Consider the following 16,140-nt stretch of genomic DNA (forward strand, 5'->3'; position numbering starts at 1 on the left):
GCGAGTTGGCAGCCCATTTTTTTTTTAAAGACTTAGATTTATATAGCGCCTTTCACAACTACCGGACATCTCAAAGCGCTTTACAGCTAATGAAGTACTTTTGGAGTGTAGTCACTGTTGTAATGTAGGAACCACGGCAGCCAATTTGCACACAGCAAGCTCCCACATACAGCAATGTGATGATGACCAGATCACCTGTTTTTTTTTGGTTATGTTGATTGAGATATAAATATTGGCCTAGTACACTGGGGATAATTCCACTGCCCTTCTTCGAAATACGTCCGCTTGAGAGGGCAGGCGGGACCTCGGTTTAACGTCTCATCTGAAAGACGGCACCTCCTAAGAATGAATAATAAAAAAGATGTTTCAGAACACCTTACCGGGTGGTGAGTTATTGAGTAGACACTGACCCAGGTGAGGGTGGGACGTGATCCAAGATCAGGACTAGGCAAAAGCAGAGTGAAAGGGTCGGGCATTAAGGAGCTAGCTCTATGTGCCTGCACAAGCCCCCCAGTCCCCCGACTCGGGCCTACTTCCCGTTCTCAGCCTCACTTCTTTGGCCACCTTATCACCAGCCTCTGGATTTTCCTCCCTCAACATCTCTGCATTGCTGCCTCCTCCATCTGTACCTGGGCCCCGCCGATGTTCCTGCCCACGCTCCAAATGGCGACTTGGGTATTGATGACGTCGCCCAGTCGCCCACCTCGAAATCGTCGCACGCTTGTAGCAGCTCGCGCTGGAAGTTGTCATGGTACGCTACTCCAGCACTTTTATGTCTCCGACCTGTGGGAGGTGTTCTCTCGCAGGTCGGGGGGGGGGGGGAAAACATAGAAACTAGGTGCAGGAGTAGGCCATTCGGCCCTTCGAGCCTGCACCACCATTCAATATGATCATGGCTGATCATGCAACTTCAGTACCCCATTCCTGCTTTCTCTCCATACCCCTTGATCCCTTTAGCCTTAAGGGCCACATCTAACTCCCTTTTGAATATATCTAATGAGCCGGCCTCAACAAATTTCTGTGGTAGAGAATTCCACAGGTTCACAATTCTCTGAGTGAAGAACTTTCTTCTCATCTCGGTCCTAAATGGCTTACCCCTTATCCTTAGACTGTAACCCCTGGTTCTGGACTTCCCCAGCATCAGGAACATTCTTCCTGCATCCAACCTGTCCAATCCCGTCAGAATTTTATATGTTTCTATGAGATCCCCTCTCATTCTTCTAAATTCCATTGAATACAAGCCTAATCGATCCAGTCTTTCTTCATATGTCAGTCCTGTCATCCCGGGAATCAGTCTGGTGAACCTTCGCTGCACTCCTTCAATAGCAAGAATGTCCTTCTTCAGATTAGGAGACCAAAACTGTACACAATATTCAAGGTGTGGTCTTACCAAGGCCCTGTACAACTGCAGTAAGATCTCCCTGCTCCTATACTCGAATCCTCTCGCTTTGAAGGCCAACATACTATTTGTTTTCTTTACCGCCTGCTGTATCTGTATGCCAACTTTCAACGATTGATGTACCATGACACCCAGGCCTCGTTGCACCTCCCCCTTTACCAATCTGTCACCATTCAGATAATAATCAGCCCTCCTGTTTTTACCACCAAAGTGGCCAATTATACACACGACAAATAGACAGAAACATATTTAAATCCCTTAAGCATGCATTTAAGGGGAAGCTAGATAAATACATGATGAAGAAAGGAATAAAAGGGTATACTTAGAGTGAGATGAATAGAGTGGGAGGGGTATTGACAGCAAGATCATTGAAACAATCTGCACATTGTGTGGTAGCAATAAGGCAAATAGGATTTAGGAACAACACCATCTAGGACAAAGCAGCCCGGTTGATCGGCACCACATTCACCACCTTCAACATTCACTCCCTCCACCACCGGCGCACCGTGGCTGCAGTGTGCACCATCTACAAGATGCACTGAAGCAACTCGCCAAGACTTCTTCGGCAGCACCTCCCAAACCCGTGTCCTCTACCACCTAGAAGGACAAGGGCAGCAGGCGCATGGGAGCACCACCACCTCCAAATTCCACACCAACCTGACTTGGAATTATATCAGCGTAGGGTGGTGAATGCTTGGAATGGACCGTGCAGGGAGTACATTGAGGTTGGTAACATCGGGAGTGGGACAAAATTCTCATCCTTGTTTTCAAATCGCTCCATGGCCTCACCCTTCCTCATCTCTGTAATCTCCTCCAGCCCCACAACCCCCAGGGATCTCTGCGTTCCTCTAATTCTGCCCTCTTGAGCATCCCCGATTATAATCGCTCCACCTATAATGGCTATGCCTTCTGTTGCCAGGGCCCCAAGCTCTGGAACTCCTTCCCTAAGCCTCTCTATCCTCCTTCAAGACGCTCCTTAAAACCTACCTCTGTGACCAAGCTTTTGGTCACCTGTGCTAATTTCTACTTATGTGGCTCAGTGTCAAATTTTTTATCTCATAATACTCCTGTGATGCGCCTAGGGACGTTTCACTATGTTAAAAGGCGCTACATAAATACAAGCGGTTGTAGTCACGTGTTCGGGCCGTCCCGAGGTAAAAGGTGCAATATTAATGCAAGGCTTTCTTTGGTTTAACCTGAGGTTTTGCTGAAACTCCTTAATGTCAGCTTCAGTGATTCAGTTTTTGACAAACCTTTTGCTGGTTGGGAAGAGAGCAAAGTGTTCAAAACATCATTAGTCACACCAATGTTCTAGGCAATCACATGTTCAAATGGGATTTACATCGTTTGTTTGTAATCAAATGGCAAAAAAAGACAGGGAAGGGTAGCAAGATATATGAAACAAAGGCAGGTAACAGGAGTTGAGGTACTGATCAGCCATGATCTAATTGAATGGCAAAACAGGCTCGAGGAGCTGAATGGCCGAGTCCTGGTCGGCAAACTTGTTTTTTCAGAATCTTGCCTCCTTAACAGAAGTCAACCTCAAAGCTGCACAGTATTCACCAGCTATTAGGTATAAACATGGGCCAAGTTTTCTTGGTCCATTCTCCATTTTTTTCAGAAATTATACTACAAAAACACAAATTCCACTTTTGTTATGTATTAAATAAAGAGTCTGACTAGATACTGTGAGCTCAAAGTAAAGTGTGACCGTAATCTTTTATTGCAGGTCTCCAGAGTGCCTCTCTAGCCTGTGAGGCCTCCTTAAGTACAGGTGCTCCCAAAGGATTGTGGGATCCCTTGGGACTCCAGGGGATAAGCCCTCTGGTGGTTAAACAAGGTATTTACAAGTTTACATATATAACAACTTTCCCACCAGATATTGAACGAGGTTATTTGTTGGCACATTTGACCATGGAATTTTGATACAAGGCAGTTGGAAATAGAGTGTGGAATAGGAGAGAGAGAAGTATTTACATTGAAGATCAATTCATGTCCCACCACAATAGTTATGAACCATCAGCGGTTTTATTGTGATCACTTTACTGTTTCAGCATGACAGTAAAAGACATGTCCAATTATTCCAGCACATCCATAGTGAGAGTGCAAAAGTAAATCCCTTGGAATAGAATTACAGGGGAAACGTTAGTTGAAGGGGATTCTCTACAAACCCCTTCCAAACACTCGCAATTGAGGTCCACTGCTGATTTGGTGAGCCAGACTTTCCAGCTTCTGTCTCCAAAATGTCAGATCTCAGATCCCAAGGTCCGCAGCACTTTGGCGTACGCAGGTTCTCGTCTTATGACAATCTCAGCTCATCTGTTTCTGACCATCAAGACTCATGGCAACACAAAAGAAACATGTCTCCATAATGTAGAGATCTGGCGCCCTTGCCATTTCTGTCAAGGGCCTGTGTTTTTAAACTCACTGCAGACATCAACACATTCCAACACAGAGGCAGCTACACCTGACCTTGCTTCCCAGGCTAGCTGCACTCTCTCTCTCACTCACCCTTACTGTTGGCCAGCATCCACCTTTCCCCCCACAGCTTCCCTATTCGACCATGGCAATCCTCTTTCTCACCCCAGGCTGTCTGGTTACAGCTTACTCACAGATTGTTAATTATAGGCAACAGGGGTACATGTCATATATAATTCAGGCAATCATTGCATACAGTTGATGATTACATTTAATTCTGACGCAAGATTATAAACCCATTACTGATGAGCATAAGATAGTGAGGATTACAAGATATTAAAACATACAAAATACGAAACCAAGTATTCTGAAAAGTAACTAATCCATGATAATCTTACAAGCGTCCCCCTCTATTTGACAATTCAGAGCAGTCTCATTCTCACCTCCACAGCCCATTCCACCCCATCGCTCGCTCTCCCACCCCCCATCCAGTTTCTGCGATAGATTTGTAGCTGTTTCAGTACTCAGACTGTCTGCTATTATTTAACAGCCCGCCTCAATAGTTTGTTACCTCTGAAGCTGTGTATTTTTTTTTAATATAAATCATTTGATATTTATTTTGTATTAATTCTATAGCTGGTGATGTCAATCACATTGTTTGACTTCCCTCAACAATAAACCTCAGCTAGAAATTGTGTTTTTTTTGAAAAAAGGAAAAAAAAAAGAGTAAATTTGACAACTGAGCTTTACCCGGTGAAGAGCTTCAGGTGACGGGAGCGCCAAATGGGGAATTTGGAAAGCGGGCAATGTTCGCTTTCAGCCAATGGTCTGGACGTCCCGCGCAGCTGACACACCGGCTTTTAATTTATCACAGACAGATACATTTTTAACCAATAAGGGAATTAAGGGTTATGGGGAGCGGGCGGGTAAGTGGAACTGAGTCCATGGCCAGATCAGCCATGATCTTGTTGAATGGCGGAGCAGGCTCGAGGGGCTAGATGGCCTACTCCTGTTCCTAATTCTTATGTTCTTATGTTCCTAGATGCAGGAAGAATGTCCCCGATGTTGGGCAAGTCCAGAACCAGGGGACACAGTCTTAGGATAAGGGGTAGGCCATTTAGGACTGAGATGGGGGTAAATTCTTCACTCAGAGTGTTGTTAACCTGTGGAATTCCCTGCCGCAGAGAGTTGTTGATGCCAGTTTGTTGGATATATTCAAGAGGGAGTTAGATATGGCCCTTATGGCTAAAGGGATCAAGGGGTATGGAGAGAAAGCAGGAAAGGGGTACTGAGGTGATGATCAGCTATGATCTTATTGAATCGTGGTGCAGGCTCAAAGGGCTGAATGGCCTACTCCTGCACCTATTTTCTATGTTTCTATATAAATGCAAAGACTGCACATGCATGGATTTGTGAATGGAGCACGCAGTGTTAAGGGGCCGTGCGGCCCAAAAATAAACATTAGAGGGAACATTGGGACTGTGGGATTCACAGCCGCTGAACATTTCCTTCCATTAAAACTAACGGATGGGGAAATCCTTTGGCCACAAACTGGAGCTCCCGCCGTGCGCTCCTGTTACCCGCAGCTTTGTGCCTGAAGCGCAAGATCGTAAATTTTACTCTTCAATTCCGACCAAAGTTGCAATTTTCCCTTTGTGTATTCTAGTGTGGAGTTTCCAAAACCAGTGCGTTATTTACCGTCGTGTCTATGAGCCAGCAGGCAGGATAGACAGGCTCTGTAAATGCAACATTATATTTATGTAGCAGAGTTACACTACCAGCGACTGAATAAAATGATACAGAACGTCTGGAAAAATCGAGACACACCCTGACAGTGTGAGGATTCATCTCTCCTAAGTTCTTCTCATTTCCGTTGTGCCAAGCGGAGAGACTGTATTTGGACCGCTGTACACACCAAGCTTTTTCACTGTGACACAGTCTATCGGATATTTTGATGCTTTTGTACGCAATCCCAATGGCCCAGCCAAGGCTGTTCTTGGTGCCAATGTCCCAGTAATGGCAACCCTTGGAGAAGCTCTGTGAGCACAGCACCTGAGGGTGATGTGTAAATCTTTCAGGATTATGGTCATAGGGCTGTGAGGAAGCAGCACGCAACATCTTCATGTTTCTATCCGACAAAATGACTTGCATGTGTGCTGTCTTTGGCTCAAAGGTGAGCGCGCAGGCTTCTGGAATCAAAAGAAAATAGTTTGAGGAAAGGTGGCACAATGAGAGTGAGATTACCTGAACACACCCCCTCCTCATCCCCAGAACATCAGGACCGTAGATAAGAACAAGGCCAATCTAGTTTGTGTCCGGGTAAAGAAAGAACTTGCACTGACATCGTACATTTCACAACCTCAGGTTGCCCCAAAGCGTTATACAGCCAATCAGGTACTTTTGAAGAAGTGTAGTCACTGTTGTAATTTAGGAAACACAGCAGCCAATTTTTCCACATGCCATGTGATAATGATGTTGGTTCAGTGATGAATATTGAGCAGGACACCGGGGAGTACGCCCCTGCTCTTCTTTGAAATAGTACGAGACTTTCTACGTCCACCCAGGAGGGCAGACGGGTCCTCGGTTTAGCATCTCATCCAAAAGTCAGCACCTCTGACAGTGCAACACTCCCTCCGTACTACACTGGAGTGTTAGCCAAGATTATGTGCTCAAGTGTCTGGAGTAGGATGTGAACCCACGACCTTCTGACTCAAAGGCGAGAGTGCCAACACTGAGCCACCTCATTGATTGATTATTTTGGATGGTTGGATTCCAGCTTGTGGGAAGAGACTGATCCATTTTAGGTTGCGAAAGACGAGCTTCCTCAGTAAAAGTATTAAAACCAACATTTGACACTGTATTGAGCACAAAGAAATAAGAATTCTAACCTCCATATTTGAATATTTCCTGCCAAAGGTTGTCCAGCTGAGACTGAAGTTGTGTGATCAGCTTTAAATTAGAGTTACACCTAATCTGTAGTCTTCTGATGTACACGTCCACAGCTTCTCCTGGGGAAGGAAGACGTTCGACTTGATTGGGAATTGATGAAGCGGCCTAAATGAGTATGTTGGTCAATAAAGGGAAATTAACATAGAATTATAAAGTTTCAGCTTTTCTTTTAATTAACCTGGAAGGTCAGAGTTCACGCTCTGCCTCCCTCATTTCCCTCCATCCCCAATTCGATCCGCACAGAGCTTGGTTTTCAGCATGGATGGAAAATCTTTTGAGGCCAAGGAGCCCAAGTCTAGGCACCATTCTGGTTGCCCTTCTCTGGACCTTCTCCAAAGGCCTAGATATGGATCCACTTTGACCTTCCGACGCAGTAGGCCTCTCACTCAAATCGTAATCTGAAGTTAATAAATCAATGCATTACTTTGGCAAACAAGCACACCGTAGCCCGAGACAAAGTCCAGATGGGTTTTACCTTCAGGAATCTCCACTGGTCCTTCTCCTTTGCCACAGGTTCAATCCGACTTTTGGTCTTGTTGAATTCTTCAATTTGCTCAAGAAGTTCTCTTGAATCTGCTTCAATCTTTGTCTCAACTGCGAGATAATCTTCATCGATTGCCTTCCTGATAGACTCCTCTTTCATTATCAGGAACTTTTTAGCCTCCTTAAACCTCTCACCTATCAAAATCTTCATCTTAGATGCCGTTTCCTGGATTTCAGCAAATACAGTAAATCATATTTCCTGTTGACTATTAATTACAAATATATCTAGATTACTGGGAAAGAGAAAGCAAAATGTTACATCAACTGGGGGAAAGACCAACTGGTGGTTGTCCCGCTTTATGTAGAATTGATGCTTTGCTTACAGCTACTGCCAGGGCAGCATGTTGCCAACGCAAGGTACCACAGAGCAGCGGGATGTAGGTCCATCCCCAGGGATTCGCAGAGAACAAATTCCCAGTTTGGTGCTCCGTCAGAGGCAACCAGTGACTGAAGACCAGGTACAACGCTGCAGGGAAACTCGCCCAAGGCTGCTCTTGTAGACCAGCTTGGTGACTGGTTGAAAAGCTGCACTGGTGCACACTCGGCAGCAGAACGCTTAGAGGGGGAATTACAGAGCTTAGAGCCCAGGCAGCTGACTGCACGGCCACCAATGGTGGGGCGAAGCAAGTCGTACCGGGTCACATCCTCAGGGTATCCCAAAGCATTTCTGAGCCACTGCTGTTAGGGACGGGATCTCAGTGGCTCAGGCTGGAGAACTAAGAGGTGGAGGAGGAAGGAGATGAGGCAATTAGATACGGTTTGGTTTATGGTTCTGGTACTGCAAAAATCCATCTGGTCCATCAAGCTCATCCCATCCAGACATGCTGCCACCTACACTCATCATTAACCACCCTCCTGCCTAGTCAGGCAATCTCCTGGGAGAGGCAAAAATACTTTGGCCAATTTAGGAAAAACTAGGAAATTCCTCTCTGACCCCCAAAGGCAATCAAGCCAGGCTCCTGGAGCCTGCAGTTACTGATTTGAATAATCCCAACTCCTCCTCATTCATCTTCTATCAGTTGACCTGCCCTCCACGCAGGAACTCATCCAGATCCATTTTGACTGTGGTGTTGATTGACAGGGAAATGTCATGTTGATGAGAGCAGGTTTGCCATCAGTTGGGAAAATGTTGGAGTCCATTATTAAAGAAGCAATAGCACGACATTTGGATAAGCAAAATTTGGTCAGGCAGAGTCAGCATGGATTTATGAAGGGGAAGTCATGTTTGACAAATTTGCTGGAGTTCTTTGAGGATGTAACAAACAGGGTGGATAAAGGGGAACCAGTGGATGTGGTGTATTTGGACTTCCAGAAGGCATTTGACAAAGTGCCACATAAAAGGTTACTGCACAAGATAAAAGTTCACAGGGTTGGGGGTAATATATTAGCATGGAGAGAGGATTGGGTAACTAACAGAACAGAGAGTCGGGATAAATGATTCATTCTCCGGTTGGCAACCAGTAACTAGTGGGGTGCCGCACGGATCAGTGATGGGACCCCAACTATTTACAATGTATATTAACGACTTGGAAGAAGGGACTGAGTGTAACATAGCCAAGTTTGTTGACGATACAAAGATGGGAGGAAAAGCAATGTGTGAGGAGAACACAAAAAATCTGCAAAAGGACATAGACAGTCTAAGTGAGTGGGCAAAAATTTGGCAGATGGAGTATAATGTTGGAAAGTGTGAGGTCATACACTTGGCAGAAAAAAAAAATCAAAGAGCAAGTTATTATTTAAATTGAGAAAGATTGCAAAGTGCCACAGTACAATGGGACCTGGGGGAACTTGTGCATGAAACACAAAAGGATAGTATGCAGGTACAGCAAGTGATCAGGAAGGCCAATGGTATCTTGGCCTTTATTGCAAAAGGGATGGAGTATAAAAGCAGGGAAGTCTTGCTACAGCTATATAAGGTATTGGTGAGGCCACACCTGGAATACTGCGTTCAGTTTTGGTTTCCACATTTACGAGAGGATATACTTGCTTTGGAGGTAATTCAGAGTAGGTTCACTAGGCTGATTCCGGGGTTGACTGATGAGGAAAGGTTGAGTAGGTTGGGCCTCTACTCCTTGGAATTCAGATGAATGAGAGGTGATCTTATCGAAACGTATAAGATTAGGAGGAGGCTTGAGAAGGTGGATGCAAAGAGGATGTTTCCACTGATGAGGGAGACTAGAACTAGAGGGCACGATCTTAGAATAAGGGGCCGCCCATTTAAAACAGAGATGAGGAGAAGTTTCTTCTCTCAGAGGGTTGTAAATCTATGGAGTTCACTGCCTCAGAGAGCTGTGGAAGCTGGGACATTGAATAAATTTAAGACAGAAATAGACAGTTTCTTAAACGATAAGGGGATAAGGGGTTATGGGATGCGGGCAGGGAAGTGGAGCTGAGTCCATGATCAGATTAGCCATGATCGTATTGAATGGTGGAGCAGGCTCGAGGGGCCGTATGGCCTCCTCCTGTTCCTATTTCTTTTGTTCTTAACTGACGCAAAATTTTCTGTTAAAGGACATTTATGGGGAAACTCCCCGGGTGGTCAGCCTGACCTGGAGCTAACTCCAAATTAGACATTATCCCACAGACTCAGTAACACTCTAAACTCTGGCACAGGCTGACTCTCCACATCCTTCAGACACGACCTCCACAGATCCAACTCCATGAGCAAAGTACACAGAAAATCCGAGGGCACTGTGTCAGAGACCTGGACCGCCAGGCAATGCAGATAAAATTCAGGAGACGCATGGAGACAAACCTCACAACCAACAGGTTGCAAAATGTGTGAAGGCGCAAGATACGCACTGCACGCCACAGAAAATGCAAGTTTCACCCTCCCTCGAGAGCTTGCCGTTGCAAGGGTTGCAGCCTCTGCCACTTACTTCCTCAGCATGTCTCCACAGCCAACCAGTCTAGATTGCAATGCAAAGAAACAGAGTTGCCTTGCAAGCGTTGTGCGATCACATTGCACCACAATATGATTTTTGTAAGTTCATTGAAAAAACGCACTGTGCAGGTCTACACTTACTTTGGCCGAACGTTGTTCATCAGCCAGAGCATCAAGCTTTCCTTCTGCGACTTTTATTTCTTCAGGTAGCATGCCAAGAATCCTTTGAAGGTCCATCTAAAAAATTGTGAAATGCAACAGTTATTGATTGATGGCTCACATGATAACATGTTTCCGTGGTTCAGTTTGAAAGCTGTCTCATCTACTTTCTCTCTTATTCGATAGGGTAGATACACAGAGAAATTATTTGCTTTAGTGGGGGAAATCAAGAACGAAGAGATATAATTAAGTTAGAGCTAGGCCATTCAGGGACAAAAATTAGCAAACATTTTTCACGTATAATGTAGCAGCAATCTGGAACTCTCTCCCCAAAAGGCTGTGGAAGCTGGGCCAATTGGAATGGTTCAAGATTGGAAATTGGCAGATCGTTTAGGTAAGAGTATCAGGAGTAATGAAAACAGATTCAATATTGGGGGGAAAAACTGCGGCCGGAATCTTCCTTCGTACAAACGCCTCCGTCCCCAAAAAAATCTCCGAAACTACCTGGTGGTCCCGGAGGAAGGCAGAGATTCCAGTCGGAGGCCGAGATTCGCTGCGCAGATGCCTTTCAGGTACATACATGCTCAAGTCACATGGGCCTGGACCACCAATCACTATGCAGTATTTCTCATTGATAAAAATGGGAGCTCCGTTTGTACAAGTTCCCATTACTATCAATGAGAATAACCCCCTAAAACACAGCATAATAAATAAAACACCTCACATATTTCAAATTAAAATGTAATTAAATGACAGGATTGGACACGTTAGATGCAGGAAGAATGTTCCTGATTTTGGGAGAGTCCAGAGCCAGGAGTCACTGTCTCAGGATAAGGGGTATGTGACTTAGGACCAAGATGAAGAGAAACTTCTTCACTCAGAGAATTGTGAACCTGTGGAGTTCTCTACCACAGAAAGTTGTTGAGGCCAGTTTGTTATACTCAAAAGGGAGTTAAAGAGATCAAGGGATATGGAGAGAAAGCAGAAATGGGGTACTGAAGTTGCATGATCAGCCATGATCATACGGAATGGTGGTGCAGGCTCGAAGAGCCAATTGGCCTGCTCCTGCTCCTGCACCCATTTTCTATGTTTCTATGTTTAGAAAAACAAATATTTGGGGGATTTTTTTTTTTTTTTAATGTGTTTTAATAGCTTTAAAAATAAACTTACTTTGATGGACAGGGTTTTTAAATATAAAAAATAATGGTTTAAATTTAATTTTTATGGCCCAGAATTCCCGGTTTCTCCTTCCCGCAGCATTCGACTGGATTCTAGAAAAACGATGCACACTTACCTGAAGCTGCTGCCCACACGAGTTCCTGGTCCCAAGGCCTCCGCTGACTAGCATCAGGACGTGCGCAGGGCTGGAGCTGCAGTCACATGGCTTTGGGCAGCCAATCCAGGTAATAATGGGAACTCCACAAGTTGGAGAACCCATTATTATGAATGAGAAACCCCCCTCCCCCCCGCAAACATTAATTTAAAAACTAGAAAAAACACACTACATATTTAACATTAATTTAAAGTAAAGTTGTTTATGTATTAAAATATATTTTTCAAAAGTTTTTTAAATTATGCTTTAAAATAAATTTAACATAGTCGACAGGGTTTTAAAAAAATAAAATGTTTTATTTTTAATTTTTATATTTTAAGTGTGTTTTAAAACTCTTACACCTGTAACAGTAGGCTATGTGCCTGCTTTTAACAGGCGCAAGAGTTTTCAGGACATCTGCTGGGCAAGATATGGCTAAATCCCGCAATCTTTCCCAATGTGAATGTCCTGGCTGCCGAGATATGGAGGATCTGTCAAGTTCCAGCTTGACAGATCGGAAAAGCCGGTTTTCAGCGTATACACTCACTCGGCGAGGCCGGAATTTTCGGCCCAATAACTTTCAAAAGGGAGTTGGATATATACTTGGAAAGGATAGTTGCAGGGCTATGGGGAAAGAACAGGGGAGTTAGGAGGTTGTGGGTTCAAGTCCCACTCGAGACTTGAGAACATAATCTAGACTGAGGGAGTGCTGAATTATCGGAAGTGTAATGTTTCTGACGAGATGTTAAACCGAGGGCCCGCCTGCCCACTCGAGTGGACGTAAATTATCCTGTGGCACTATTTCAAAGAGCAGAGGAGTTCTCCCCATTGTCCTGCCCACTATGTATCCCTCAGCCAACATTACTAAAAAAAAAATCATCTAATTGTTTTGTGAGATCCTGTTGTGCACAATTGACTGCTGCTTGTCCTACATTACAACAGTAACTACATGTCAAGTACTTCATCAGTTGTAAAGCACATTAGGACATCCCGAGGTTGTGAAAGGAGCTATAGACATACAAGTCTTTCTTTCACTCTAGACCGTGACCAGTGTTACTCCAGCAGCGTTTGGGAGGTGGTGGAGTGCGATTGGGGGAGAATCCTTCTTTGATTTTTTGTTAAGACTAGCACATCGGTGTACACTTTTTCCGAATGAAACAAAGATCAAGGATGAATTATGAGGGGAACAGAGAAACAGGAAGAGGCCATTCAGCCCCTCGAGCCTGTTCCAACATTCAATGAGATCATGGCTTATCTGTGACCCAACTCCATATACCTGCTTTTGTCACAAATCCATTAATATCTTTGGTTAGCAGAAATCTATCAATCTCAGATTCAAAATGAATTACATAGGATATACAGCACAAAACAGGCCATTCAGCCCAACCAGTCCATGCAGGTGTTAACCTAGCATCAACTGCAGAAGAGGTTTGCATTATTCTACCAGTCTGTGTGTGTAGAAGTGTTTGCTAACTTCACTCCTGAAAGATCTGGCTTGAGTTTTTAGGCTATGTCCTCCAGACCCAAACTCCCCAGTCAGCAGAAATAGTTTATCTCTATGTATTGGTGATGTACAATGACAGAGTTTTGTGAAAATCATCTTACCTTTTTCTGTTTGCACTGTTCCTCTAATGAAGTAGTTTTGCAATAACAATGCTTTGCTTCACAAAAAGCACATACAAAAGTGGAGTGCTTTGTGCAGAACACATCCTGGATCTTTCTGTGCTCTTTGCATTTCCATTCTTGCAGGTCTGTGATTGGACTCGTCACTTCATGATCCTGGTAAGCTGCATTCTGAGTATGAGGCCGGAGGTGGGCGAGACAGTAGGAGGCCATGCAGGTCAAACAAGTCTTTTCAGCCTTGAGAATGGTCTCAAAACACCAGTCACAAGGAACATCATCGCGATTTCCTGAAAATACTTCTGGCTCTTTGGTGAGCTGGTCGATGAGATTACTAACGAGTGTGTTTCTCTTTAGCAGGGGCTTCTCGGTGTAAATCTGCCTGCACTGTGGGCACTGGATGCGCTGGTTCAAACTTCCAGCTTCGACCCACACCTCCTCGATGCACCTGGAGCAGAAATTGTGGCCACAGTTTGTAGTCACAGGATCGCACAGCAAGTCCAGACAGATAGGACAGGCCAATTCCTCCTTGAAGCAGCTTGAGGCAGCCATTGAGACAGCCAGCAGCGTGGCTTGATCCCGGAAATAGGCAGCAAAGTGAAACTGAAAGCCTCAAACAAGCAGCCCTTTGCCCAAGCTATTCTCAAAGCGCTTTCTTGCTCCGGCAACGTCGGGCAAAGGACATCTTCGGCGGGCAAACGGGTCCTTTATTTGGAATTAACACACAACTGAACCAATAAGCACCGCGTGGGGGGCAAAACCGGTTTGTGGCACAATTGGTTGGGTTGTGCTGATGGGAAAAAGTTCCCCTCCCTGCACTGGGTGGAGCCAAATCACTGAACTTTATACAAGTGGTTCCCATTTCACTCCAACTGGAATCCCGGTCTCTCCAGTGGGGGCAGAGCTGTTATCAGGAGAGGGGCCATTGGTCTGAGATTCGTGCTCAATAGAATACAGCAGCTCACACTTTGTCTTTAAAGGTTTTCCGAACGTGGTGACTGCAACTCTGAGCATTGATTGACAGATCTGGCAATGCCGCTGTGCTACATTGCGGGAGTGGCACATGTAAAAATACATGTTTTAAGTACTCAGTAAGATATTGGGATTAAAGGCGAATAAATCCCCCGGACCTGATGGCTTGCATCCGAGAGTATTAAGAGAAGTAGTGGCAGGGATAGTGGATGTATTGGTTGTAATTTACCAACATTTCCTGGATTCTGGGGAGATCCCAGCAGATTGGAAAACTGCAAATGTATCGCCCCTATTTAAAAAAGTAGGCAGGTAAAAAGCAGGAAACTATAGACCACTTAGCCTAACATCTGTGTTTGGGAAAATGTTGGAGTCCATTATTAAAGCAGGAAATTTGGAAAAGCATAATTCGGTCAGGCAGAGTCAGCATGGATTTATAGAAACATAGAAACATAGAAAATAGGTGCAGGAGTAGGCCATTCGGCCCTTCTAGCCTGCACCACCATTCAATGAGTTCATGGCTGAACATGCAACTTCACTACCCCATTCCTGCTTTCTCGCCATATCCCTTGATTCCCCCTAGTAGTAAGGACGACATCTCACTCCTTTTTGAATATATTTAGTGAATTGGCCTCAACAACTTTCTGTGGTAGAGAATTCCACAGGTTCACCACTCTCTGGGTGAAGAAGTTTCTCCTCATGTCGGTCCTAAATGGCTTACCCCTTATCCTCAGACTGTGACCCCTGGTTCTGGACTTCCCCAACATCGGGAACATTCTTCCTGCATCTAACCTGTCTAAACCCGTCAGAATTTTAAACGTTTCTATGAGATCTCCTCTTATTCTTCTGAACTCCAGTGAATACAAGCCTTTCTTGATATGTCAGTCCCGCCATCTCAGGAATCAGTCTGGTGAACCTTTGCTGCAGTCCCTCAATAGCAAGAATGTCCTTCCTCAAGTTAGGAGACCAAAACTGTACACAATACTCCAGGTGTGGCCTCACCAAGGCCCTGTACAACTGTAGTAATACCTCCTTGCCTCTGTACTCAAATCCCCTCGCTATGAAGGCCAACATGCCATTTGTTTTCTTAACCGCCTGCTGTACCTGCATGCCAACTGTTAGCGCGAATGTTTTCCTGCAAGAATCACTCGACACTCTGGGTCGGTTCCAACGCCAAAACGGCTTCTATAACGCCAGCAGGGAGAGAGCCTCTGGTCCAACTCCAGGCACTCCACTCTCCAACGAACAAAGAAATTCGTCGATATTTATATGTTTTACAATAGTTCATTACAGTTACTCAGCCCACTTCGGCTGGACACAATCCAATCATAATGATTATAGATTACATATAGGTTTCTTTAACCCAATAGAATTCGCCTGATACCTCAGGGGCTGTATGTTCGTTTTTTGTCAGCTCGGGCTGATTAATGACCTCGTTATGTGAGGTAAGCCTCCCCTTATCTCTGTTCCTCGGGGCTTTGCTGTGCGAAGTCCTTGATTAAGGACATTCCATACCAGGTATTATAATGATCCAAGGCATTCCCGGTAATGGGCCTCACTAGGTCCTTGCTCGGTCAGCCTCAGTCAACAGTTCATTGCTTGACTAACTGAGTTCCCGTCATGCTTGGGCAGCCATTTTATATGTGGCCACTTTAAACCAAAATGGGTGTAGATATATTTAGCAGGTGCCTAATGCCTAGTGTTTTGATATATTCAGCAGGTGCCTAATGCCTACAACACCAACCTTCAATGTCTGATGTACCATGACAGCCAGGTCTCGTTGCACCTCCCCTTTTCCTAATCTGTCACCATTCAGATAATAGTCTGTCTCTCTGTTTTTACCACCAAAGTGGATAATCTCACATTTATCCACATTATACTTCATCT

At 44.8% G+C, this 16,140-nt stretch overlaps 1 protein-coding gene across 1 annotated transcript; it reads right to left on the minus strand.

The window, feature by feature from the left end:
- Window positions 1-3,097: 3,097 nt before the first annotated feature.
- On the minus strand, window positions 3,098-13,957 carry LOC139275928 (E3 ubiquitin/ISG15 ligase TRIM25-like). The gene is made up of 5 exons (XM_070893144.1): window positions 13,270-13,957; window positions 10,335-10,430; window positions 7,242-7,475; window positions 6,706-6,871; window positions 3,098-6,006 (listed from the first exon to the last, which is right to left on the minus strand). Exons 1-5 carry the CDS (start codon window positions 13,834-13,836, stop codon window positions 5,480-5,482), a joined length of 1,590 nt encoding a protein of 529 aa, XP_070749245.1. The 5' UTR covers window positions 13,837-13,957; the 3' UTR covers window positions 3,098-5,479.
- Between the last annotated feature and the right edge of the window lie 2,183 nt (window positions 13,958-16,140).

This window comes from Pristiophorus japonicus, chromosome 11 (genome assembly GCF_044704955.1).
Source record: "Pristiophorus japonicus isolate sPriJap1 chromosome 11, sPriJap1.hap1, whole genome shotgun sequence".
In the NCBI taxonomy this organism is placed as follows: Eukaryota; Metazoa; Chordata; class Chondrichthyes; family Pristiophoridae; genus Pristiophorus; species Pristiophorus japonicus.

Coding starts and splice junctions, on each gene's coding strand:
- LOC139275928 (XM_070893144.1), bottom strand. CDS start 13,836: ATGGCTGCCTCAAGCTGCTTCAAGGAGGAATTGGCCTGTCCTATCTGT. Junction 10,431..13,269: donor AACAGTGCAAACAGAAAAAG/GTAAGATGATTT, acceptor ACAATTTTTTAG/ATGGACCTTCAAAGGATTCT. Junction 6,872..7,241: donor ACCAGTGGAGATTCCTGAAG/GTAAAACCCATC, acceptor ATACTCATTTAG/GCCGCTTCATCAATTCCCAA.